This window comes from Carassius auratus, unplaced genomic scaffold (assembly GCF_003368295.1).
Source record: "Carassius auratus strain Wakin unplaced genomic scaffold, ASM336829v1 scaf_tig00217047, whole genome shotgun sequence".
In the NCBI taxonomy this organism is placed as follows: domain Eukaryota; kingdom Metazoa; phylum Chordata; class Actinopteri; order Cypriniformes; family Cyprinidae; genus Carassius; species Carassius auratus.
The window spans coordinates 6,153-31,746 of NW_020528871.1; the positions used below are offsets into that span (position 1 = coordinate 6,153).

At 34.9% G+C, this 25,594-nt stretch overlaps 1 protein-coding gene across 1 annotated transcript; it reads left to right on the forward strand.

Annotated features, from left to right (window-relative positions):
* Positions 1 to 5,940: 5,940 nt before the first annotated feature.
* On the forward strand, positions 5,941 to 22,844 carry LOC113099806 (uncharacterized). Its single transcript, XM_026264757.1, has 2 exons — positions 5,941 to 6,437; positions 22,622 to 22,844. Exons 1-2 carry the CDS (start codon positions 5,962 to 5,964, stop codon positions 22,842 to 22,844), a joined length of 699 nt encoding a protein of 232 aa, XP_026120542.1. The 5' UTR covers positions 5,941 to 5,961.
* The last annotated feature ends 2,750 nt before the right edge of the window (positions 22,845 to 25,594 follow it).

The following is a 25,594-nucleotide window of genomic DNA, read 5'->3' on the forward strand; positions in this document are numbered from 1 at the left end:
ATCTCCTACTGGACTATGGCTCACTGAAATTTAGTACTTTTAAAGATGGTGGGTAACCACAGACAGTAGGAAGAAAAGATAAACAGTACTGATAAAAAGAATAACCCCCTAACCGGCTGTGTTCATGGTCCAGGTGCAGCTTGTTAGCTATTTGAGTGGAATAATGGGTCTGCGTCATTCACTGCCTTATATGATTATTACTGGAGATGCTCTACTGCTGTGCTCGTATTTCTTGAGAGTCACTGTTTGGAAGTTTCATTTCTGTTAGAGTGGCATGGTAAATAGAGGACTATAATGCTATAGCAACGTTCTTGTGTTTGTGCTAACAGTAATACCTTTAAGTTACAGTAAATGCAGCTTTAGGGGTAAATAAAGTACAAACCTCTGCCTTTTGAAAAGTTACAACCCTAATGACAGGTCTTTTTATTCTTCTGAGAATGTATGGGAAAAGACATTGTATTAAAATCAAGTCATTGGAATAAAAAGTGTGACGACTTGCCCCTGTTTCTTTTCAAAAGAGTTACAATCTGATACAATATTGTGCTATAGTACTTTTTATAAATCAACTTTCATACTCATAAGATGTTTGAAACCTCAACTGATGTCACAATTTTTTATATATTTTTTTATATTTTAGTCATCAATTGATATTATAGTGGCATTGTTTAGATGTGTTTAGTTCAGATGTGCTCTGGGCTCATTTGCCGTGATCACTTTGGATGGTTCCTCTGATCAATGTAGGAAATGGACCCATTATGTCCATAATTAACTGACAGTGCCACAGAGAACCTTTCCTGGTTTTTTGTTTTTGTGAAAATGCATTTTTCTTTCTCAAACATCCGTCTTCCTTTTTCTGTCTATAGTTAATGGCCTCTGCTGAAACTTGGCACAGGCAGGTATATGTTTCTCCCTCGCTGTTGGAAGTTCTTATACGTTATTATGCAGCTGCAATTAATCGAGTCGATACGTGGCCTGTCATTAGCTCACCATGGGTTAGGCTACAGCGAGACTCACAACTGGGCAGAAATAAAGTGGATAGACTTGGACCAGTTGCATCAGAATGGAAGTGTGGCAAAATAGCTTCTCACAGTACTGAAGGATACAGATAGCCTACTTAAGGCATATGTGTTTATACATATTTTTTATTTTGTTGATCTGTCAAATCGTGAATAAGATCTATTTAACAGCTCAGATGTTGCTTCTGGACAGCAGTGAGATTAAATTGAGAGGTACGGGAGCCTCTCTGGAGATCGTCTGCATTTTACATTTTACTTTTGAGGAAGAAAGTGAGAATAGATTGCATTGTCTCAAACTGTGCTCAGATTGGCCGGGATACCCAAGTCTGCAATCAAATTCAGAGATCTCAATATGGATTCAAATAAAAGTTTTTTAAGCGAATGAAGGCGCAACCTCTGAGAATTAAAATGTACATATACAGCAACACTAAGATTATAATATCCACATTTAAACAGGATTTGGTCTTTTTCCCATTCACCGAAGGCTAGCATCATACTATATTACACCCTTATTAGTGTGTGAGATGATGTTGGATGTGGGCCACTGTGGTAAACATAATCTAAACCCAAACACCCCTGCATCCTGCTGCAACTGTCAACAGCTGCCCCATTTTCAGCTGGGGTTTAATAAGATGCCATACCGCTTTTGCGTTGATTTGCATGATGAATCACAGTGCTCGGAGCACAAGATCAGTTTGTATTTTTCAGTCACTTTGTTTTATTTGGCCAGTCTTAATAATTTATGCCCTGTCAGCTCATGCTTCACGGTGGCGACGTGTTGAAGGGGGGCGAATAATTAGATCTGGACCCCAAACAAGGTGCACTGAAAAGGAACAGAAACACACTGAAAATGTATTTTACTTTATACTATTCCAAACAGTAACTAGAATCTATACAGATTCTGCAAGGAAAACTAGGCCATCTTTAAACAAAAATATAGATAGCACATATGGATCAAATCAGTGGGGTCAGAGTCACTGTGGTGAGCTAACTAGTACTCTCTGATCATGTAGTTGTTTTCATATAGTATCACATGGTAATGACCTGTTTTTTTTTTATTTAGTTGGTGACAAATGAGATTAGTTATCAGAGAATCCACCAGTGTGCCGTGTGAATCATGCTGAGAGCAGACTTTCTCTGGACTAGATATGTCTGCTTAGATGTATTCAAAATGTGGTGCAGGGTGTGCTAAGTGGTCTATGGAAAATTTAATTGAAACTAAAAAACAACAACAAAAAAAAACTTTTTCTTAACTGTCAAAGTTAAAGGGTTAGTTCTGCCCAAAATGAAAATTAGCCCATAAATGACTCACCTTGAAGTCATCCTAGGTGTATATGACTTCCTTCTTTCATACGAATCCAGTCAGAGTTAGTTTGTCAGAGTTAATTGTCTTTGATCTTTCAAACTGTTTGATGCAACTCAGAAGGTTTTGCACTCCATCGTTCCATGAGAAGTTTAATAGAAAGCACGTCCATTAAAAAAAGTATCTCACACGGCTCCAGGGGGTGAACAAAGGCCTTCTGTAGCGAATCAATGCACTTTTGTAAAAAGAAATATCCATATTCAAAACATAATAATAACTTTAATCTAGTTTATGCTCAATTTTTAAAATAACTCCAACTGAATTCGTCTGAAAGAAGAAAGTCATATAAAACTAGTATGACTTCAGGGTGAGTAATTTATGGCTTAATTATAATTTTTTTTAACCCTGTTTACCCCAAAAAATTAATTTTTTAACCCTGTTTACCCCCCAAAAATTATTTTTTAACTCAGTTTACCCAAAAAGGAAAGTATGCTTAAAATTTACTCACCATCAGACCATCCAAAAATATATAGATATGTTTGTTTTCTTCATAGGAACAGATTTGGAGAAATTTAGCATTACATCACTTGTTCAGCATTGGATCCTCTGCAGTGAATGGGTGCCTTCAGAATGAGAGTCCAAACAGCTAATGAAAACTTAACAATAGTCCACAAATAAACCACTAGACTCCACTTAATCAATTAATTTCTTGTGAAGTGAAAAGCTGCGTGTTTGTAAGAAACAAATCCATCAAGGCATTTTGTACATCAGACCATTGCTTCCTCCGTTAACTTAACACACTTGGCAATAAAGCTCTGTTTGATTCTGAAGTACTTTTATGAAGATTTATTTAATATATGCAGTACTTTGGCAAATTCATTCAATTTGATGTGGTTAATGTTTCAGTCGGCTTCCAAAGACTTTAGAGTTTAGACTTCCAGAAGACTTTCATATTAGATTAATATGAGAAGCTAATATGGAGAGGACATAGACATTCTTGAATGATATTCTTTTCTACTATTATTTTGTATGATTTTATTAGGTTTTAATTTGTTTATTCATGGCATAACTGATTTCCTCATTAGGTTGATGTGACTCTACTACATGACTTGTTTTAAGGCTGTCACTGTTCCAAAATTGTTTTAGAGGCAATGCATTAAACAAGCTTTGTAATGACAGCATTCTTTCTACAACAATGAGGGCTCCTCGTGAATGATACTTGAGAGAATATGTCATTAAATTAGTGTCACACTTGACAGTTAAGAAGCTAAGGATGCTAAAACTCTTTTCCTTGATGAGCCTGGCATTACATCAGCTCTTTGTTTGTCATTAATATTATAGTCGATAGTAAATGTTTTTTTTTTTCTATGTCTCTATTTGTCCTTGTATTGTGTTTTTGTACCTGTTAAAAACTGTGTCGCTTTTACTGTGTTGCCTGCATGGAGAAGAACAAATCAGGGCCCGGTTTCCCGATAACGCTCACTCTTAGTGTGCTAAGAAGACCTCGAAAGATATATCTTACCAAAGTTGTTTATGTTTCTAAGTGTGTTCCCCGAAGTGTCCCTAAGGAAGCCTCTTAGCACGCTGCCTCTTACGTCCGACGTAACAAGAGCGCTGTCCAAAGTGAGGGTGCTGAATTAGTCGGCATCGATTGCTAATTGGCAATCAATTTTTTGATAATTAAAATCTGGCAAACAATTTGGCTCATTTCTTTTAACATATTTTAAGTTATCAGTAGAATATAGACTATAAATTTAATTATCAAATGGTCAGTAATATGTTCACACTATATATTGTGACGGTTAGACTAACCGGGTATCCCTCGCTAATCATCCACCCTCCTTATCCCATTGTGCTACTTGTGCCGCTTCTTGACATGGGTTTAACGACTAATAAAAATTATATAATACACTTTTATATTAATGGTAAGGTACTTTACAATCAGAATTGATTGGCAAGCAGCTGCAGTTACTTCTGTTTAATGCGGTATTGATTGCAATTGGTTTATGTTTCAAATAAAAATCTCTCTGTAGCAAAAAAAATAATAAAAAATAACGTAGCGCTGGGCTTCAGGGTTTAAAGCAAAATTCCGCTGCATTAGACTGGCAAGCGCAGGTCTGAGAAGGTCCAGCAGCTCCATAATGAGTTGTCTTGGGAGGCGAATTTGTATTTTAATAGCCACGTCAGGCGAAATGTCAGAAGGGCTTAAGTTTTGCCGAATAAAAAAATTGACATGGACTAAACGTCTCCGCGTCCAGCTCCGTCTTTGATTCAAGGACACGTTGGATCGCTGTTATGGTCGCTTACTGGATGCAACCATGATTACCCATTTATGGATCTTAGCCATTTAGAGCCAAATTGTTTGCCAGATTTTAATTATAAAAAAATTGATTGCCAATTCGCTTTAATTACATTACGAAAAAGCCTAGGCTAATTACCACCATATTAGTTCTGATACCACATAAAGTCAACTTCATAAATAGGCCTGTATCCATTGCGAACATAATTTATTACAAGTCTTAAAAAATAACATAAAAGCATTGTTGAGCGACAACATTGTCAACATCCTATAGTTTGACTTGTACTTCACTGCGCTGGTTTCTAAAGACTGCTGTACAGTAGCGTCTTGAGCTCAAACAACGCTAAGAGAGAGCTTACGAATGGTCCAGACCAACCTTACGAAAGTATGACTTACAGAAGATATACTTAGCGTACGAACGTGTCGGGAATCATGCCACAAGGTTAAGAGAGAGGTTAAGGAATAGGTTAAGAACTACTTATTAGCGATAAGAACATTTTGGGGAACCGGGCCCAAATTCCTAGTATCTGTATACATGGCGAAATAAAGTTGAATTGAATTGAATTGATTTTTTTTTTATCTTTGTAAGGTGTAAAACTTTTTAAAATAGTTACATTCGGATATTTCACAACTTGCTGTTTCAAGAACTGAATGATGTTCAGGGTTCACACTAATGAATTTACATGACTATTCCAGTCGTCCATGATTGTTTATTTTGTGTTTTTATATATATTTTGTCTCACAAATTTAACATTTCTTTAAATAAAACATTTTACCGCTTGTGAAAAATATATGTTCATAGAATTTTTATAGATATTTTCATGACCTTTTATACATTTCATGAAGATTTGATTCATTTCCATGACTTTTTCCCAGTTTATAGAACAGGACAAATTAAAAATTAAGAAATTAAAATGAAAAATTGCATGTCAGTTTACATCTTGAATTTTAGCTGTTTTTATTTATTTATTTAGTTAGTTAGTTTTGTCTTATTTAAAATCATTTTAAGCCATATTGTGGTCCCTAGAAAGTGTTTTTTCCTTCTTTTTTTAGGGTTTAAAAAAGTATTTACATTTATTATAATTTTTGTGTTTTAATATATGAGGTTAAACTAAATTAAAATACGAAATGTTGCATTGGCACTTAATTTATTTTTAAGTAAAACTTTTTTATGCATTTAGATCGAATAAACTATAATAACCCTGCTTTAGGAAGTGTGCTGAGGGCCCCTGGTTTACAATTTACAACACTGTTTTAGCTTAAAATGTATTTTTGTAACTATTAGAGATCTCTTCTCCCTATTTCCTCTTCACACAGAACAATGCTGAGAGTCTGGCCTCAAAATGTTGGAATTGGGCACTTGTTCGGTCAGCGCTCAGGCCCTGTCTGACCACAATGCCCTGGCAGTCCCGTCTTTCAGTCAGGGCATGTGTGGAGGGAGCCTGCCATCGCAAAGTTTCCTCCTCCAGCCTCAGGACCCAGAGAGCTGGCTCAAGCACCGGGGAACCCTGGAGGACGGCTCCCACCCCTGTACACTCCTGGAGCCCCAGAGCCTGGCTGACAGCTTCTTGTCCCATGCATGCAGTTTTGACACACTCTATGTCCCTCATGCCCATCCCATGGGTCTGGCACCAACCTCCCTGGATCTTGGAGGATCATGTGAGGGGGCGGCCTCGTTATGTCTGGACCCCGTCGTGCCCGTCAGCCCGAATATCATTAAACGGCGCAGGGGGGGACTCATTGAACAACGGGACATCGTTAAAGCACACGAGGCACACAAGATCCAGAGCACCCCACAGGCCCGGCGCAAGGAATGGGAGTAAGTGGCATATGCATGCAAACAGCATGCAATTTAATAAGCTCTTTGCAAACTTTGTATAAATGTATTTTTTGCCATGCTTTTATTCGTCAGACTACATAAAGGAATACTTCACCCAGAAATGAAAATTGCATCATTTACTCACCATCATGCCTATCAAGCCAGTTTGAATAATACATTTTAATAATGTTCTGGTTCACTTCCATTTTCATGAAGGGGTCTGAAGCTTTCAAGCTTCAAAAGGCTTCATGAAATTATCATAAAAGTAGTCTTCTGAAGTCAGACGATAGTTTTGTAAAACGGACAGACTGAAATGTTGGTATTCTTCACTTAGAAGTGTGTTCATGAGAGAAGTAGGAATGTCTTATTCACCAGCAAGGGGAATGGGGTCCTCCTCAGAAGAAATTGCGTTCTGGTCCCCTCTCCCTCATCAGTCCCTTGGAATCATCCTAACCTGTGAGGAATTGACAGTTGTTAAAAGAGGAGAAAAGTGGGCGGAAAATAAATATTTTATACACTATGAGCTTACTTGTTATAGCTGCATAATATAGTACGTCATAACACTGGGAAATTATAGGTGTGTTGCATCAAGCAAGATTTTCAGTACAGTCTTTTCTGTAAAGAAGTAACAGCTGCTATGGCTACTTTTCATTCCATAATAATCTGTGCATAGGAGATATTCTTAAAACAACTTTGCATTTGTGGTGTCATTCTTGCTGTTTAACTTTAAGAAGTACACTCAGAAAAAACATAATTGCGTTTCTTTTTGCATTATGAGCCTTTTTTAAATAGTTGAGATGTTCATTGATGTACATTTTTAATAATTAATCACTTTATAGGGCTTCAGTTGGTGTCTGGCAAATAAACTTTTAAGTGCATTGCCAAAATATTGAATAGAAATTTTAGAATGTTTAGATGTTAGAACTCATAATTAAAATTCAGAATTTTTTTTTAAATGCATTAAAAAGTGATATAAAAATTTCATAAAATTGTTAACTCGACCACTTTATCATTTGCCAGCACATATTTATGTTGAGAATATTTTAATTAATCAATATTTGAATTAATTGCTAGTCACTGATCACAGAGTTTTACTTTGAGCTGTTGAGCAAGCCTTCTGAAATGATATTATGTAAAAATGCTTGCTTTCGATTTATAATTGTGCTGGATAAAGGAACAATGACTTTTTGAAATAAAGTGCCAGTTTAAATTATCCTTTTGTTCTTTTAAATGATTTCTATTATATTATATGAAGAAGTGATATTACAAAGTGTTATATTTAGAGTGCAGAAAACAACAGAAGCAGCCCAATCATTGCTGCAGCACTTGCACAAGTGTTAATGGCTAAAGAGAGTGTGGAAAGAGAAAGAGAGCCGTGTCCCACAGTGCTAGGTACTACTGAAATAATTACCTCTCATTTGGTTTTAAACACAGTATGAGTGCCTATAATGACCCTAACATCTCTGAGACACTCTCAAAGGCTCTAGTTATACTATAAATTCCGTCCTGGACTTGACAGTATATACTATATATATATTTATTCTATGTTTTTTTTATATTAATACATATTCTAAATTCTATATTTTTTATTTTTTTTATTTTACTTCTATGTATTATTTACATTTGTTTCAATGGACATGTTGATAGTGTTGTTCACTGAGAAAAAATCCAGACTAAGGGCTGGATTGTAGTCAAAAGTGGTGCCTTTTTAGAAGCTTAAATATGACATTGTTGTATAAATATAATTTGGTCACAGAGTTATTCCTTCCATTGTCCATTCCGTTGTCTTCTATTTATTATTTCATACTTTTGATCACTTTATTGTTATTCTAAAATGTGGATATTGAGTAGGTGCTGAATGTCCAAACCTAGTATACATTTAAAGTGGGCATAGCAAGAATGACTATGAGTTATGGTAGTAATGTCAAAATATTTCTTTTTTTTATGGCAGACCTTATGCATGATATTGATAAGCTACATGATTTTATGTGTGTTGTGTTCTGTGTGTTCACCCGGTCGTGATAGTATTTCAGTGTGACCACAGAAAGGTTACATATGAGTCACAGCTCTCGTAAAACATAAGCCTTTGTCCTCCTTCAGCTCATACGTAAAGAGCCTGCGCTTTTCCTGTCAGCAAACAACAATTTAATATCTCTGCTTTATACAGTTAAATGTTCTATCTTTTTTTCTCCAGACACTGGAAGGACACATGATAATTTTGTTCTTTTCAGTCTCAGCCCTCAGTATAAAGATGTTGAAAAGCACATTTCCCAGTGGTTTAGAAAACGGGCAGTTTTCCACGTTATAGGTGCTGTCTGTGAGTGTGGTGAAAATATATAGCACTGGCCGGATTTATGTTCTTTCATTTTCATTACACACTAATGCAAAGCAGTTAATGGAGAAATGGAAAGCACATAACATCTAGTCTGTGATCTTAGCCTGCTTTCTCTCTTATATTTGGTCCAAATTGTTCAGAGAGACATTAAAGGTGTACTAAAACCATGTTGCATGACTGTTGTGTGTGTGTGTTTGTGTGTGTGTGTGTGTGTGTGTGTTTGTGTGAGTGTGTGTGTGTGTGTGTGTGTGTGTGTGTGTGTGTGTGTGTGTGTGTGTGTGTGTGTGTGTGTGTGTGTGTGTGTGTGTGTGTAAATGTGCTGTGTGACTGCGTGGGAGTCTCTGTTCTGTTGTTAAGTAACAGACAGGAAAAAGACAAAGCCTGGGAAAAAAAAATTGCTGTCACAAGTGCACAATATCATTTGTAATTTCGCACACATTCAGAGACAATGGCACTTCGCAGTATGTCTTGCGCTGGGCTATTATCGCCAAAGTCTCTACAGATGCCTAATGGTTTGTTGATGCTCGCCTGGATTGCGTGATTAAGTACTGTCAGGATAACCCAGCACATGACTGTAGACAATAGTGGCAGTGCAGATAACACAGTTTTTCCATCTTTTTTTTCATCTCCCGTCTGACTTCACTGTATTTAAAGAGGCACAGTTCAAAGCATCTTCCTTGCAACCTCGTCGTTGATTGCGCCAAAATTAAAAATCTCAAAAAGTGGCTGGAGTGGATCTCAAGCCACTCGTCCCAATTTCCCTCTTTTCAAGATCTAATTAAACCTCTCACTTTTCATGCAAGTGTATCAGAATGCAACATATATGCTTGATTACTAGAGTAATTGAAGCAGCATAATAATGTCAACATTTAATGACACTGTGTGGCTTATAAATACAGAGATTAATAATAATGATACTAATTATAATTATATTTATTGTAATTGTTTTCTGAAGATAATAGGCATTTATTATTATTGGGAGTAATTATTATTATTATTATTTTAAATGAAAATGCTTTGTTATTTTATTGTAGATATATTTGTTTTGGTTGTTAATAGGCAATATTTACATGCCATCATGTAAAGTTCTGGAGAACGAACAAAATGCAGGCATCCGAGAAATTGATATTTTCTTTAGGTTTGTGTTATTATTGAGAGTCAGATTATCTGTATATATATATATATATATATATATATATACTTTTCATGAAGACATTATTTACTAAGTATTTTTCCTTATTGTCTGTAGGATTTACTTTTACTGTTGTTGGACATTTGGTGACCCAACTGCAGTCACAATCATTCATTAAAACACACAGATATGCTTAGAGACATTTATGAAGATAACTCGAAGTTACACTCACAAACATTCATAAAACACACACACACATACACACACATTGACTCTGTATTGCCGTTAGCCTGTGTGATCCTCCAGTAGGAGTTGGGGTCAATCATCCAGGTGGAAAACAGAGGTGGTGTTTTCTAGCATGGACCTGGGGTTGTGACGTGTTGGATGGAATGGCCTGTGGCGCTTCGCTGTCTACATCTTTTACCATCATTCCCTGTTCTGACCAAAAGCAGAAATGCATCAGATAGCTTGTGTAGACATTTCGATTTTGAGTCTCAGATGTCCACAACAATCATTGAAAGTGATGCATGATAAGAATTTGAGGTTTTTAAAAAATCTGAATTAGCAGTGATCAATGCAGTCAATGTATCAGGAATACCGGCAATGGTTGACTTTATTGTCATGACACCATGTGCAGCAGGTCAGAGTTGCACTTACTTTTCCATTCTTACGTTTTGAAACGTGTTTTGAAAAGTGACCTGAATTCAGAACAGTTTTTGTTGATTTTGATATACACTACTGTTCAAAAGTTGGAGGTCAGGAAGATAAAAACAAAAAACAAACAAAAATAAATGAATAATTTATTTGTCAAGAATGCATTAAATTGCTTAGAAAGTTACAAAATTTAAATACATTTATGATGTTACAAAAATATGTTCTAATAATGTGTTTAAACCTCTATTCATCGATATTTTTAACTGTTATAATAAGAAATGTTTCTTGAGCAGCAAATCAGTATATATATATATATATATATATATATATATATATATATATATATATATATATATAGAGAGAGAGAGAGAGAGAGAGAGAGAGAGAATATCACAGTATTGCTGTTTTGACTGTATTTTTGATCAAATAAATTCAGCCTCGTGAATACTCTTTCAAAGACTTCAAAAAACATACCGACCCTCAACTTTTGAATGGTAGTGTATATACTGTATATATTTTTTGCTTGCTTCAAAATCATAAGAATCATAAGAGTATTATGCTAGAATGCTAATAACGATGAATTTGGTGAAAGTGTCATCTACTGGTCAATACTTTTAAGCAACTATTTATTATTTTCTCATTCATTTATTCCTTTTCGAAGTCCCGTGAGTCCACACTTTACCGAACTGCATGACATTATCTTAAATGGCAAACTAAGACATTTCTGATCACACATGATCGCATATGCAGGGTGCTTAACTATTTAAAGAGCTATGGATGTTTATAATGAGAGGCATTTAGTGTTTTTGTCTTCAGGGGGGACATTTAAGATACATTTGAAAGAATTTTCACCTTAAATTGTTCTGTTCACCCTATAAATGTTCCACCCTCAACAACCAGCAGAGTTTAAATGGCAGACTTGTTTGTCAAAGCTGAATAATTTATGTTGACATGTTGAAAAGGCCTATTCATCAGCCTGATCTGATGTGTTTGTCAGTCACAAAAGGAGGAGGGCCAGAAATGAAGAATGATGTGTTTGGATGCACATGAAAAGTCTCTTATTTAGTCAGTGTGCTCACAAACTTAGTATAATCAATAATGCTGAAAAAGCTTAACCATTTAATTTTAAAATAATTAAATAAGTTTAGTAATTAAAAAAGTAATTATAGACTAAATGAGGTCCTTTTTTTCTTTCTTTTTCTTTTTTTTTTTTTTACACAATGCAAAAGTAAAAGAATTATAATAATCTGGGGTTGATGGCCTAGGACCAGAGCATGACATGTTGATGCATTACTTTTGAATGAGTTACTTTTAAATGTATTGATCAGTTAGATTTGTCTTCAGGCTGGAGAGAGGAGAGTAATTTACTAAAGTAAATTATTTTACAAATAAGGATTTAATAAATGCACACAAGACATGGTCTGGGATATACATGTAGAGTATCATAAAAATGTGTTTGGTAATACTTTTTTTTATTTTTATAAATGGTATTACTAATTATTTCTTGAAGCTACTTTCAATTAAACTATTATGACTTCCGTAATTTTAGGAACAAGTGTTATTAAATAATTTCTTGCAACCGGTTGTAAATGTTGTTAATTTTTTTTTACCGGTTGTTTGCTAAAAATGTGTGCTTTTCACCACAGATAAATATCAGTGTTACTCAGAGCTGCTTCGAAAAGATTATAAAGGCCAATATGGAGTCATGAGGTGTCTAGAACTGGTTTGAGAAATTGTTTCATTGTAGGGCTCATGTAAGCTCTAGAAAAACCAGGGCAAGCATACAGACTGACCTTCTGGATAGATAACCATTACACAGACAATTTCTCCTGTTTTCTGTCCAGACACCTTCAACATGCACCTCCCGCTGACCGTAAGATGAAGGCTGCACCTCTTAGCCTCAGAGAAAATTGATATTTCTTTTGTTGTTGATGATGGTCTGCATTCGGTCTTTTTGGCAGTACATTTTTGAGGGTCTAAATGTTTTTTTCTTCACATTTTGCTTGCAAATGTCTTGTTTTTAGGTGGGAAATAGGTTCCATTTTCACCTGAAGCAAACTATGCTGATGATAATATGCTGTTTATATATATATATATATATATATGTATATATATATATATATATATATATATATATATATATATATATATATATATATATATATATATATATATATATATATATATATATATATATATATATATATATATAATATATTAATTATACACACACACACACACACACACAGTTGTGGTCAAAAGTTTTTTTTTACAGTTAAATTTTTTGCATATTTAACATTATATTTCTGCAGGACAGTGAATGAGATCAACCCATGTGTTTCAGCTGCGTTCTAGGTTATGTTGTAAGTAACACAGCTCGTGGGAAGGACTTTTGTGTTAAGAATAGACCTCACAAATAATTTTGTTTTTAATTTCTGTCTCTTTCCCCTTCTGTTTCTTTGAGATCATCGCCTCTATCAGCTTCCTGCAGTAATGTTGTTATAGCTTTAATAGACCCAGTCTAAGAGAAACAGAACATGAAATATGTTCTCTCGCACTCCAGTCTGACTCTGTTATACACCAACACAGTCTTGTGTGTTTTTAATTATTTATGCCCCAGATGTATTGATTTTATGGAAGCTGCTGCTGTCAAAGTCATGAAATTACATGTTAGACACTTTGGTTAATATAAACACTTCGTTGGAGATTTGCAAGTTGGTCAGGTTTGCTAGTCAAAAAAATAAAAGGGGGATAAGCTGATTTGTTTTCTTTGATAATAACTAAAATAATTATAGAAATTAAAAAATGTTATTGTCACAGTGACATTTGACTGTCATTTTTCATCAGTGGGTGCTAATTATTTAGCGATCTCATTCTCTTGATTAATTAGTGATCTAGAATCTTAAGATATTTAATTAGAATAAAAGGATTCTCATAATAAAGGCAGGCTGAATCATTCATATCAGACCACATGAAACAGCCTATGAATTTATTATATTTTTGCTTCTTCAGCCATTAGGGCATAATTTGCATTAACAAAAGCAGAATCTAAAAGGAGACTCCCACATAGTTCCTATAGTCCATTGGGCTGTCTTATTAATTTTCTTTCCCCATTAGCAAATTTCATAAACGAGATTGAAAGTTCCATTCACTCTTATTTTTCCATTATCTCCATTGATGTAGCCTACAAATGAATTCAAAAGGAGTTATTACACTGGTCTGTAGAAAAAGATACAGACTTATAAAAACTTCATCATGTTTGTGACTGAACTGGGTGGTAAACTAGACTCATGTAGACTGTGTATCCTTTTAATAAACAATGTGATATTGATCTAGAACAGTTCTTAATTGGCGGGTTGCTAAATTATGCTAAATGCAAATAATAACATGCAACGTACTAACCATATAATTGTGCATGTAGTTTGAATGGTAAAATAGACAGAAGGCTATATTTTTGACTTTCAGTGTTTAATTTTAAGCCATTTTTGTTACATTAAACATGTAAAACCTGTAAAACCAATGTAAAATCTGCTTCCTTAAGACAAATCTGTTGAGAATCTAGTCTTCAAGGGCCCTTTGGTGCTTTTCAGCTTGTGACGAAGTACAAAGACAAGCGTGAAGCAATTATAGAGGGAGGTGGGTATAGTGGGGGTGGGAGCTTTCAGTAGCATCGTTCCATGCTCAAAACATAAAAGTGATGAGAAAACAGCAGGCCAGGTGAATGTCAGATCTTTCCTTTGCTGTGGAATCACTCACATACACGTTCACGTCACATTTAAATATCAAAGATGACAACGTGTTTGGAAACCCTCTGCATACCGGTGAAATTCTGTTTTGGGAGAGAATAACATTAACCCTATTTTGGTCTTATATGTTATTATGACAAAAAGATGCAGTGCTGTTCGTCATTGTGAACTAGGTCTTAATGTGTTTGACCTACCTGTTGTGCACCTGGTATAGTCTGAGAACTGTGTTTGGCTGGTGAAAGGTTGTATGTGTGTGTGGTTGCTCGTTCTCCTTAGATGCTTCATCATTTTGCCAGCTCCTTACCTCTATTGAGGGGCCACGGCCATAGCTCATGTCTGATGATGAGTAATGTTTGTTTGGAAAAACAGGATGATAGATGGAGACAGCTAATAGGTGAATTTCGTGGAAGCGTCTCACACCTGCTTCCAGCATTATACAATCTGATCATGTCCCCCTTGTGGTGCAAAATGATACTGCATTAACATATACATATATATATATATATATATATATATATATATATATATATATATATATGTCTGTGTGTGTGTCTCTCTATTGAAGTTTTTTTTTTCTTTTTCTTTTTCTCAAACCCCTGTTGAAGAATACAAATGCAAAAAATGCTTTCAGAACCAAGGCTGCTGAAAAATTGGGTGGCACTGCTGTGCTCTGTTATCGGTAGACCTTAGTCAGGGAAGCCCATATTTAATTTTTGACAGGAATGAAAATGAGTCTGTGAGGGACAGACGTACAGTGCATTCTGTGGATTGGACTGTTGTTAAACAGCATACCATTTTTTTTAAGTATGTACCATTGTAAAGACTGCAAGTTTCTTGTAGCCTCATTTTCATGTGTTAAATTCAATGTGGTGTTTAACCTGACGAAAGTCTTTAGACTGAATAAAACCCTTGGTTAAAGGATTTCCATAAGTCAATGGCTACCCTCAACTGTTTGGTTACCAACAATCTATAAAATATCTTCTTTTGTGCCCAACAGAGAAAGAAACTCATTCAGGTTTGGTACAATTTAAAATGAGTAAATAATGACATGAACTTTACCTTTAAGAGTACACTTAGTTCATTCTCCTTTGGGAAATTAGACCAATACATACATAAATAAATAGCAGAAAGACAATTTTAGATGCCCGAAACTGTATTTGTGACATTTTGACCTTTAACATTGATTGTTTACAAACTTGCATGCACTTTTTACATGCAATGTCAATTACATTGTCATAATCAAAAATATCTCTTTGAGCACAAGGAGTGATGCTTCACTTTCAGATACTGACCATAACTGAACCCTGCTCAAACCAACACAGACAAGACACACAGACAAATACTTACATCTCACATACACAACGCCACCATCTTCCTCCACCTCATCTTCAGCCCCATCTGTCCCTACTCTGAATCTCTAATGTGCTTGTCTGTGCCAGCGGGGTGAGAGCCAGGCATGCCATCCATCCTCCCCTGCCATATGGGTTATAAACCTCCAGCAAACTCTGCCAGGACTGTCTCCTGAGGGAAGCTTTTGAATCGCCACTGTACTGGAAGTGTAATTTACCATGCTGCTCTGATCTCTTCTCCAAATGCCTGTATGAATAAAAACATCCATTTTACTTCATTTCAATATTCAGAGCAGCAAAATATACTTTATAGTGATGGATTATTTAATATAAAAAACAGGAAAACTGCTATGGCATTGATCAGAAAGTCTGATGCACTTATTAGAGCTTGTTAGAATTGCAGATTTTGCTAGCTGTTTAATTTTTCAACACAAGGTTTCATACAGTCCTGTTTGTGTGCAGCCAGCAGTTATTAATAATCCTCATTCATTCATGTCTATATGATGCTAAATTTCTTTCAAATTGACCAATCTTGCATCATCCAAATATTTATTTATTTATTTACTTTGCTTTTTAGACAGGCTAGAGCAGATTTTATTCTGAATGATCATTGTCATATACTGCAATATGTATGAAACATCACTCTCCAATGTTCAATCATTTTATTTCTGACCCATTTGATTATTATTATGATTTTTTTTTTTTTTTTTTTTTTTTTACATGGAACAGGTAATTTTGTTGAATTTCCAAATTGTTCTTTTTGGTTCTGTGACAGTCAATAAAGCTGAAATAAAATGAAATATAAATATTAGATATAAAACGTACACTTAATGTAAATATAAATTATCAACGTTGAAAATAAATAATTTAATTTTTTTTAAGTAAAGTACTACAATTACTAAAACTGAAATTAATGCTAATTTGAAATATTGTGTTATGTATATAATGTGTGTGTGTGTGTGTATATATATATATATATATATATATACACACACACACACACACACACAAGCACAAAAAATAAACGAACATAGTAAAAAGTAAAAAAATTTAAATTCAAATTATGAAGATATAAGCTAATTTAATAACATTAATAAATGCTAGAATATTTTCTAAATAACAATACTAAAATAACTGTTATTCTCACTGGGATTTCCTTTTACGTTGTTGTTTCAAGCTGCTACCACTAGATGGAGCCAGGTGTCTCTATACTACAGCCCTAATAGACATTAACACTTCACACGCACTACAAAGATTAACAGGTGTCTCTGAGCTTGGATTTGCTATTCTTATCTTCTACCCGATGTGTTTGTAAATTCACAGTGCAAGAAAAAGCAGTTTTGGTTGTAATCAGCCCTTCAAATTATATATGTTTGAGGATGATATAGTGTAATCACCTACAATAATTAATATCCTGCATTATGTTGTTGTTCGTAGACTTCCTGTTGCCCCCATGCATTTCTGAACCACTGCATGGGAAGGTAGAAACAAGTCCTGAGTTTCAGCCTCAGATATCTCACAAAAACAAAAACTCAATTATATGTTTTTGCAGATTTTTCTGCTGTCTGCTAACTGACAATCGGTTGTCGTACACTAAAATAAAACAGAGATTATTTTCTGAATATGCAATTTATATAAGCTTTATGGTTTCAGCCCAGTCGGTTGAGATGAAGAGAAGAGGAGGCTGTTGCTAGGTAACAGAGCACAGAAAACACAAGCCAAATCGTTTGAATTAGGGCTTGGTTGAGGTACTGATCCCATAGATGGGCTTTATTTAGTCTATGTGAGTTGTGATCAAGTGCTCTTGTCTGGCCTTGTGTTGCTAATGCTTTTGTGGTGACACTTCTAAGGTGATCATTTCAAATGCTACCCAGGCTCATTATGCATGAAACAGAATGTCAGAAAATGTGTCACTATCACTAGCATGTGTTTTTTCCTGTTCTAACTGTATTTCTCCAATTTAAATGACATTTTGGAAGATGTGTTACAGATACCTGATCAATTTTAGTAAAATAATAATAAAAAAAAAATATGGAGGTTTTTTTGAAGAGCTAATTTTTGAAATGTATTGTTGATAAAAAAGACGAAAGATATTTTTAAATCCATAAAACACGTAGTGTTGCAATAAAAATGATAAGAAAGCTTCTGCTTAGTGGCACTCAGTTTGTGTTTCTCATTTTACATCCTCTCATTTAAAATTCCAATTGAGCTGAACTACTTAAAACAGAAGGCAATTTGTCATCGAAGACAAATATATATAATAGATTAACTATTCATGTGTTTATGGTCTATTTAAGAAAAATGAAAACTCTTTAAGGAATACACTCCAAATCCAAGATGTGGATGCGTTTCTTCATTAGAACAGATTTGGAGAAATGTAGTGTTACTTCAATATAGATTCTCCGCAGTGAATGGGTGCTGTCAGAATAAGAGTCCAAACAGCTGATAAACACATCACAATAATCCACGATTCCAGTCAATCGATTAACATCTTGGGAAGTGAAAAGTGAAAAATGATCAGTAAGATGTTTTTAACTTCAAACCATTGCACTTCTTCTGTACATAATATTGCTTGATAATGTCAGAGTGATTTTCTCCACCGTTCGTATGGATTATTGCCATAATAAGTACAGACATTCAGACTGAAGTTGTGTTGCTTACTTGTGGGATAGTAATTAGTAAACTATACCTGTAAGAATTTGTGTTTTGTCTGGAAGATGATTCACAATCTAGGTATATTGTCATGGGTGGTATAATTCAGTTGAAAGTTGCATTGTAAGTGAGCATGTAAATCCTGCTGGACGTTTGGATTGTCTATAGCATTTATACAGTGTGTCTGTGAATGTGACGGGGGTGTACAAATAAGACCACAGGTTTCTTTTTGTTGAATGAACATTGTGAAGCCAAAAACGAGAGGAAAAAAATAGAAATTTAATAGTGTACAGTCACCATGGAGACTACTATTAGGATGACAAGGACACTGCATTATATGGGAGCCGAGATGTCTCTTTGGTTCATGCCTCTTGGTTAGCTTTTAATTGGTTGGGGAAAAAATACAAAACTTGAACAGAGAGACCAGGGTCTGCTGATTTACCTTGGACAGAGGTGCTACTAGAACGGCCAAATTAATTGTGTTTTCTGTGATCAAACACAGACCCATTGGACAGAAGTAGGAGGAGGGGGAGAGAAAGACAAACACAGAAAAAGACGATTATCAGTCTAGACATTACATATTATAAATTATTTATTTTTTGATCAAGTTTATGAAATGAAATGGCTTGCAAAAGGCTTTTTCTTGTATCACCCTGTCTTTGGAAAACAGCAACAAACAGTCAAGTCAAATCTGTTTAGTTGTTTATAATGTCTACAGCTATATCTGGACTCATTTTACTCATAAGGCTTCACTATGTAGTGAATATTGAATGAGTAAGCAAGCAAGAGGTTTCAAACACAGTATGATAAAAGTATATTTTTTAAAGACACAGTGAGAGGCAAAGTCTCTTGGCAACTTACGGAGCTTAAGTCAAAAGAAAAAATTAAATAAAACAGTATTAATACAAATTAATACAATAAATAAAACAATACAAATACATTTAAGCTATATACATTTATGTGTGAATTTATTTATATAAGTATTATTTTAGTAACATTGAGGTGTTATTTTTGTTTTGTTATTATTTAGATTTAGATTCTATTTTTAGATTTTCAGCGCTCATGTTAATTTTTTTACGTTTTAGTAATTTTGTTGTTTTTGACATTTTTATTAGTTTTTGTTTTTAAATGTCTATATAATTTTTATTCATTTTTATCTCAGTTTTATTTATTGTAGTTAATCAAGTTAAACTAAATGAAAATGTGAAATTATCTAATTAGAGTTTGAATTTAACTGGTTGCTAAAATACATGTAATGGTGTGATTCTCTATATGCATAAAAACATAGCACAAACAAGTTCCATCATATTAAACTTTATATATATATATATATATATATATATATATATATATATATATATATATATATATATATATATATATATATATATATTAAATGAAATATGTTTATTATGTCTGCCATATAGATTTATTTATTTATTTTAACTGAGCTCTGTGCAATGCATTCTGGGACTGCAGTCTCTGTGAACAATGTATTTGATGCTTGTCTTAAAAATATTTATCTTAAGAGGTAATGTAATTAAGAAGCATGTGTAAAAGCTGAGAATGCAGCTATGGTGACTATGACTAGGTTTTGGATCTTAGCAACAGTTCCTCTGTTAGCACAGTCAGGCCGACTGCTGCTCTGACCACTCCCATGCTTTCCATAAGGCTTATTCAACAGAATATAATGAAAACGTGTTGACATCTGATGAATGCATATGCTACAGTACTTCCTCCCTGGTTCTTTCTTTCTACAATTTCATACCTCTCTCTCTCTGACACACTTTCTCTCATCCTGTCACCCTTGCACACACACACACATACACACACATACACTCTTTTTTTCCAACGCCTGCATGGAGAACAACTGTACTTTAGCATTCTGTGAGTAATTGGCCATTGAGGGTGGACACTGGCAGCTTAGTGTGTGTGTGTTTGCTGTTTTATTTATAGTAGACCTCAATATAGGGCATCTACTTAAGTGTACTACTTCACCTACTCATCTCAGCTGATATAAGTGTACACTACCCAGATGTACTGTATCTGTAATTGTAGCAGAAATCACAGTATTCCACACAGACACACCCTAAAGGCTATTGAAGATCATTAGAGTCATCAAACTGTGTTTTACATTCCCCCTTCTGCTCATCATCCGTGCTTCCTAAATCATTTGTTTCTATTCACTTTTGAGGGAGGGGGAGGAGAAATGTATTTTCATTCATCTTTCTGTGCTGTTTTGCGATAATAACCTCAATCTGCAATGATCTACTGGACTGTTGCAATTTCTATCAAAATTTTTATTAGCCGCATCTGTTTTTCCCCCTTTCTCTGGGTGAGATCTCTCATTTTGCAGTTGACTATTATTAGCAGGTCCTTTCGGGCCCTTAAACTGTTCTGCTCATTAATTTTAAGCAGATTAAGTGACGTCATGGAATGCCTCACTGTCTTGCCTTACAATTGTTGTCTGTGGTTATTCGCAGTAAGTTTAGTTTATTACTTGTTTCTTCAATTTTCTGTGCAGTTCTCTATTTTTCTGTGGTGAGGTAGATTCTTAAAATTATAATTATTTATTTATTTCTTCTTTTTCTCCTTTTTTTTTAATAGCCCAATTGGGAAAGGAAATGGTAATAACCTTTATGGTCATTTTATTGCCTCTTCATCGAACTGTAAAATTCAGCTGTATCTTTAACAGAGTATTATTTTGATGGCCCAATATGGGGAAAAAGAGATGTTAAATGTTAAAATATCTTCTATGGGTAACTTACAGAAACACTAGTATGACAACAAGTTACAGAAACTTGGACATTATACATTGTTCACAAATAATGATGTGCCATGTTTCAGGAGAGTACAAGGCTTAGTTCGGGGTGCTTTAAAGACGAATGCACACTACGTTACACCTGCAAATATCTTTGAACTCTGGCAACATTGTTCCAACATCGTCTTGTTTATTTGTGACCGTTTGTGATTTTACCAGGCCAACAAGTACATTCTCTAGCAGCAAGCATGCCAGTAGATTTGCACAGGCATCAGAAGAGTGCGTTTTAAACACCAATTATTTCTGAGCTCAGAGTCAACTGAAAAAGCTCAGCTGCTCCCAGAATAGAGATGCTTACACTTTGTGCAGATGTCTGTTATAAGTAAAAATGTTGTTACAATGCTTGAAATTGATATTCCTCAAACAATCTGTTTTTTTTTATTTTATTTTATTTTTATTTGAAGTGTATATAAACTTCACACCGAACCATTCTGGACGGGACTTTTATTAACAATTTATTGAAGAAGCGAGGTTGAAAAATAAAAGGGCTTAGTGACGTCAGCGGGAAAATAACTTGTTTCAGACTTTTTTTCATTCTTTTTTTTATGACGTTTTAATTTCTTTCTATTTTGCACCAGCGCGAACCGACGACTAGTTCATGCAGGCCTTTGTAAAGAAAATAAATTCTCAAGGTAACTTATGTGCTTTCTGAGAGGTAACTACATGAAAGAAAGTGTATGTAAAAATGAGAGGAAAATGCTTTCACTCGCTTTTAATCGCTCGTTGATTGACAAAATGTACCTTAATATTGGCGCTATTGTAAACTAGTGTTGAAGAAAACCAAAGTAACTTATTCAAATCGTATTTGCATGTCTATAGAGGTTTTTGTCTAGCTTTTAGATTAATTTGCGCACTGGGTGTCGGTTGGAAAGGCAGCACGCGCTCAGACATTCGCGCTGTTGTGAGGGGTGGCCAGGCGCGCGTGCCAACCTTAAACAAACCACATCCGCGCTTCACAGCTCACACAGTGAAGATGGAGCTTGTTGAACACTGTCGCTGACTCGTGGAAAGACTAAAAAAGACACACAAAACATTTAAAATAAGTAAGTGAGATGGAAGAGTGACAAAGGAGGTAAAAACAGAACCGGTGAGATTAAAAAAAACGATGGCTTTTTAGTTTTACCACGGTGTTCTGAAAATGGAAGCTCATTTCTACGGTTCCTCAGAAAAGAGTTTGATCTATTCCTGCTGAAAAGAACCTCTTCATGGGATGTACGACTGGATATTTGGATTATAAACGGTTTTATTCCCCATTTTACTTTCAGGTAATGTTACTTTTGGTGTTTTGGCGTTTGTAGGGATATCTGTTGGGAGTAAGCTACGTGTTGCGCGTGACTGGAGGATTTAACGACCGTTTAATAACTCGTCGTTTGTCATAGCAGGGAAAACTCTTGCAGTTTGGATGATTATTTGCAGTTCAATGTGTGGAAGTAAACCTCGTTTTTTTGCACCTGTTTATAAAGGGCTTAGATTTCTCTGTTTTTGCTCCACACAGAATGGCTCGCTTTGGAGAAGACGTTCCCGGGGATGGGGGATCGGTGCGCAGTCGGAACCGGGATGCACCGGCAGTATCCACAGGTGCAGTTTCACCAGCCTTCAAACAGACCAAAGCGCAACGAGCCCGAACCCATGGCCTTATACAACCCCATCCCGGTCCGACAGAACTGCTTTACCGTCAACAGATCGCTCTTCATCTTTGGAGAGGACAACATCGTTAGGAAGTATGCTAAAAAGATCATAGAATGGCCATATCCTTTTGTCAAAACGGTACAACACGCCCTGCCCCCCTAAAAAAACACGCTGGGTGTTGACAGCACATGCAAATGTTTGTCAACACGTATTTACATAAGCACATGCAGCTCCTATGTTCATTATGCTGATTTGAAACTCAAAATTGCTTACACAAAATCAAACTTAGAGGTTACATTTGTTACAGTCCCCTCAAAATCTCTACCTTAATTTGAGTTCAACAGTTTTTGTTATAGTGTTATAATACTTTAAGAATCACAAAAAAGACTATTAATTAATTTTGTTTATGTTTATCATACAACAGGTGTGGTCAAGTCTTTTTCTTTGTAAGAATTGCATGTTCATAAAATTCATAATTCATAAAATGTTTTTATAAACAAAATGACACAGGTCTATAAGTTAGAAATACGTATTCAAAATGCAATTCATACAAATAATGACTCTTTGAATATTTTAGTTTGAATATATATAGAATATAATAGTTTGATATTTTTGTGTAGCTTATTAAAGTCAGAAATATATAACAGTATTGCAATAAAAGTAAGTGAAAAAGAAAAACAAAGCAGTTTTTTGTTGTTTAAAAATATTATTGACAATATAAAGATGCGATTTCTGCCAGTCATTGAAACTTTTTTGCATACTCACATGCCTTCAGCATCACTAGACTAGTTTTTAGTCATTAAATTGAATTTTTGTAGATAATTGTAATAATAATAAAAAGAATATATAGTTTTTTTCAAATACAAATATTACATTTCTAAGAATTTGAAAGCATGATTTTATTTGATAAATTTTTTCGTCATCTCTGATCTTTCTCACTGACTCACTAACAGTGATTTGCATTTGCAAGATCTGCTTACAGGCTTGTGCGAGAGATTGTAGCCTACTCATTAAGCTGGTAATGACACAAAAGTAAAAATGTATGTATTCTCTTTGTAAATGCATGGAATATTTCAAAATACACTTCCTGGTGTTATGCAATGCATCATTCATTGAACTGATTTGCTTTCAGGACCATGGACAGAGACAGTGAATGTTCCACTATGTTTCAAACTCAGAAAAAGTAATATATCAGAGTCAGGGCTTTATAATTCAGTGTTAAGAAAAATAACATTCCAAATTCTAATCTGTGAGTTAGTGTCTTTTATTGATTATTCAGTTTATGTTTTGCTGTGAGCTCTATTTGTAAGTAATGCCCTGTCAAGATGGTTCCTAATGATGAAGAGACATAAACAATCGTTGATGATTTTATCAGGAGTAGGAGGAGAGATCTACCACATAACCCCTAAAGGAGGTGTTTGGATGCATGTCATTGATTACAGACTTCAAAGTGCCATATTGTGATTAAAAAAAAGCCTTCTTTATGATGCAAATAAGATGAGTCAGTGACAGGAGATGATAAGCCCATCGACCATGGTTGTCACAGGTGCGCACTACTGGAAAAATTGTTGGGTTTTCATTTGCCCTTTTTTTAATGTCATAGAAGACTGTCCAGACATGACTGTGTGGCTTAGCATTTACTTAAATCAGGCAGAGCTCAATGACTAACTGTAAAGAATCAGTAAACGCCTTGCTGTCATCCAGTTATTACAGAGTTTGCTGGTTTAAAGCCTTTGTGTTTGGGTTTTAAAGTCATTTTAGGGAATAGTAAGAGTGTTTTTTGACAGCCACTGTCAGGTGGAGCACAGTATATACTTATGTAGACATTACAGGATTTCTGTGGCTCTTAAAAACTCTTAATTAGCCCTTCATCAGAAGGTACAATAAAAGTTATTCCCATATTCTAGTGAAGAAAATGGGCTGTAAAATTCATTCAACTTTGCTAAAACTTCAACACCCATAATGCAAACTTTTTTGTGCCACCCATCTGTTGACCCATCCCCCAGTTGTCTGTGGGCAGGAATACAAAAAAGTCTCTAGTTTTAACAAGAGCTCTTGAGCTGTCAAAAGTTTGTTGGGTTTTTTTTGTCATCTGGTAGACTTTTGGTGGCAAATAGATGAGGATGAGATTTGGATGCATGTAACATGGAGAAATAGTACACACATTGTTAATTTACAAATACTTCTGACATAGCAAAAATACAAAGCTGGCTGAAAATTAGCCAACTTACCCTTTTAACAGACAAAAATAGAGCATTATTATTATTTGTTTGTTTATGTTTTAAAAAGGTCTCTTTTAGTGACATTTGATGTTAAATTTGAAATTTCCTCACGTCTAAAAACAAATTCGTAAATGCCAAAAGAGTATGCATGCTAAAAAAAAAAAACATCTCACTATGCAGGCGAGAGCTTTAAAGTGTGAACCAATCTGTGCTTTACACAGAGGTGTGATTTCCGAAAGAAGAGAGATGATAACATGTCACTGTACAGTATGTCTTCCCCTGCTTTCAGCTGACTCTAATTCTAGCCTTGTGTTGAATGTCATTCCTCTTGTTTTGAGTTTCACGAAGAAGGGATGAAATTAGAGGGGGCACATGCTGCAATCGTGTGAGAAAAGGTTTTGTTGTTTATTGATGCCTGTTTTAAGTCAGTAACATGCTTAATGATAAAAGCTATTCAGCAATCTAATGATGTAAAAAGGAGAGCGAATGAGGCTAGTGATATCATGGAAATGTGCTTGTCTGCTTTGATTGATACGTCTTTGTGTTTTTCCTTTTTTATTTATGACTGTGTGTGTGTGCCTGCATGGTAAATTAAATTATAGAATCTATCTGGTCTT

Bases quoted from the DNA above. Each gene is read 5' to 3' on its own strand.
- LOC113099806 (XM_026264757.1), top strand. From the start codon at position 5,962: ATGTTGGAATTGGGCACTTGTTCGGTCAGCGCTCAGGCCCTGTCTGAC. The intron at 6,438-22,621 runs GTAAGTGGCATA...TGCTCCACACAG, and splicing joins GCCCGGCGCAAGGAATGGGA to AATGGCTCGCTTTGGAGAAG.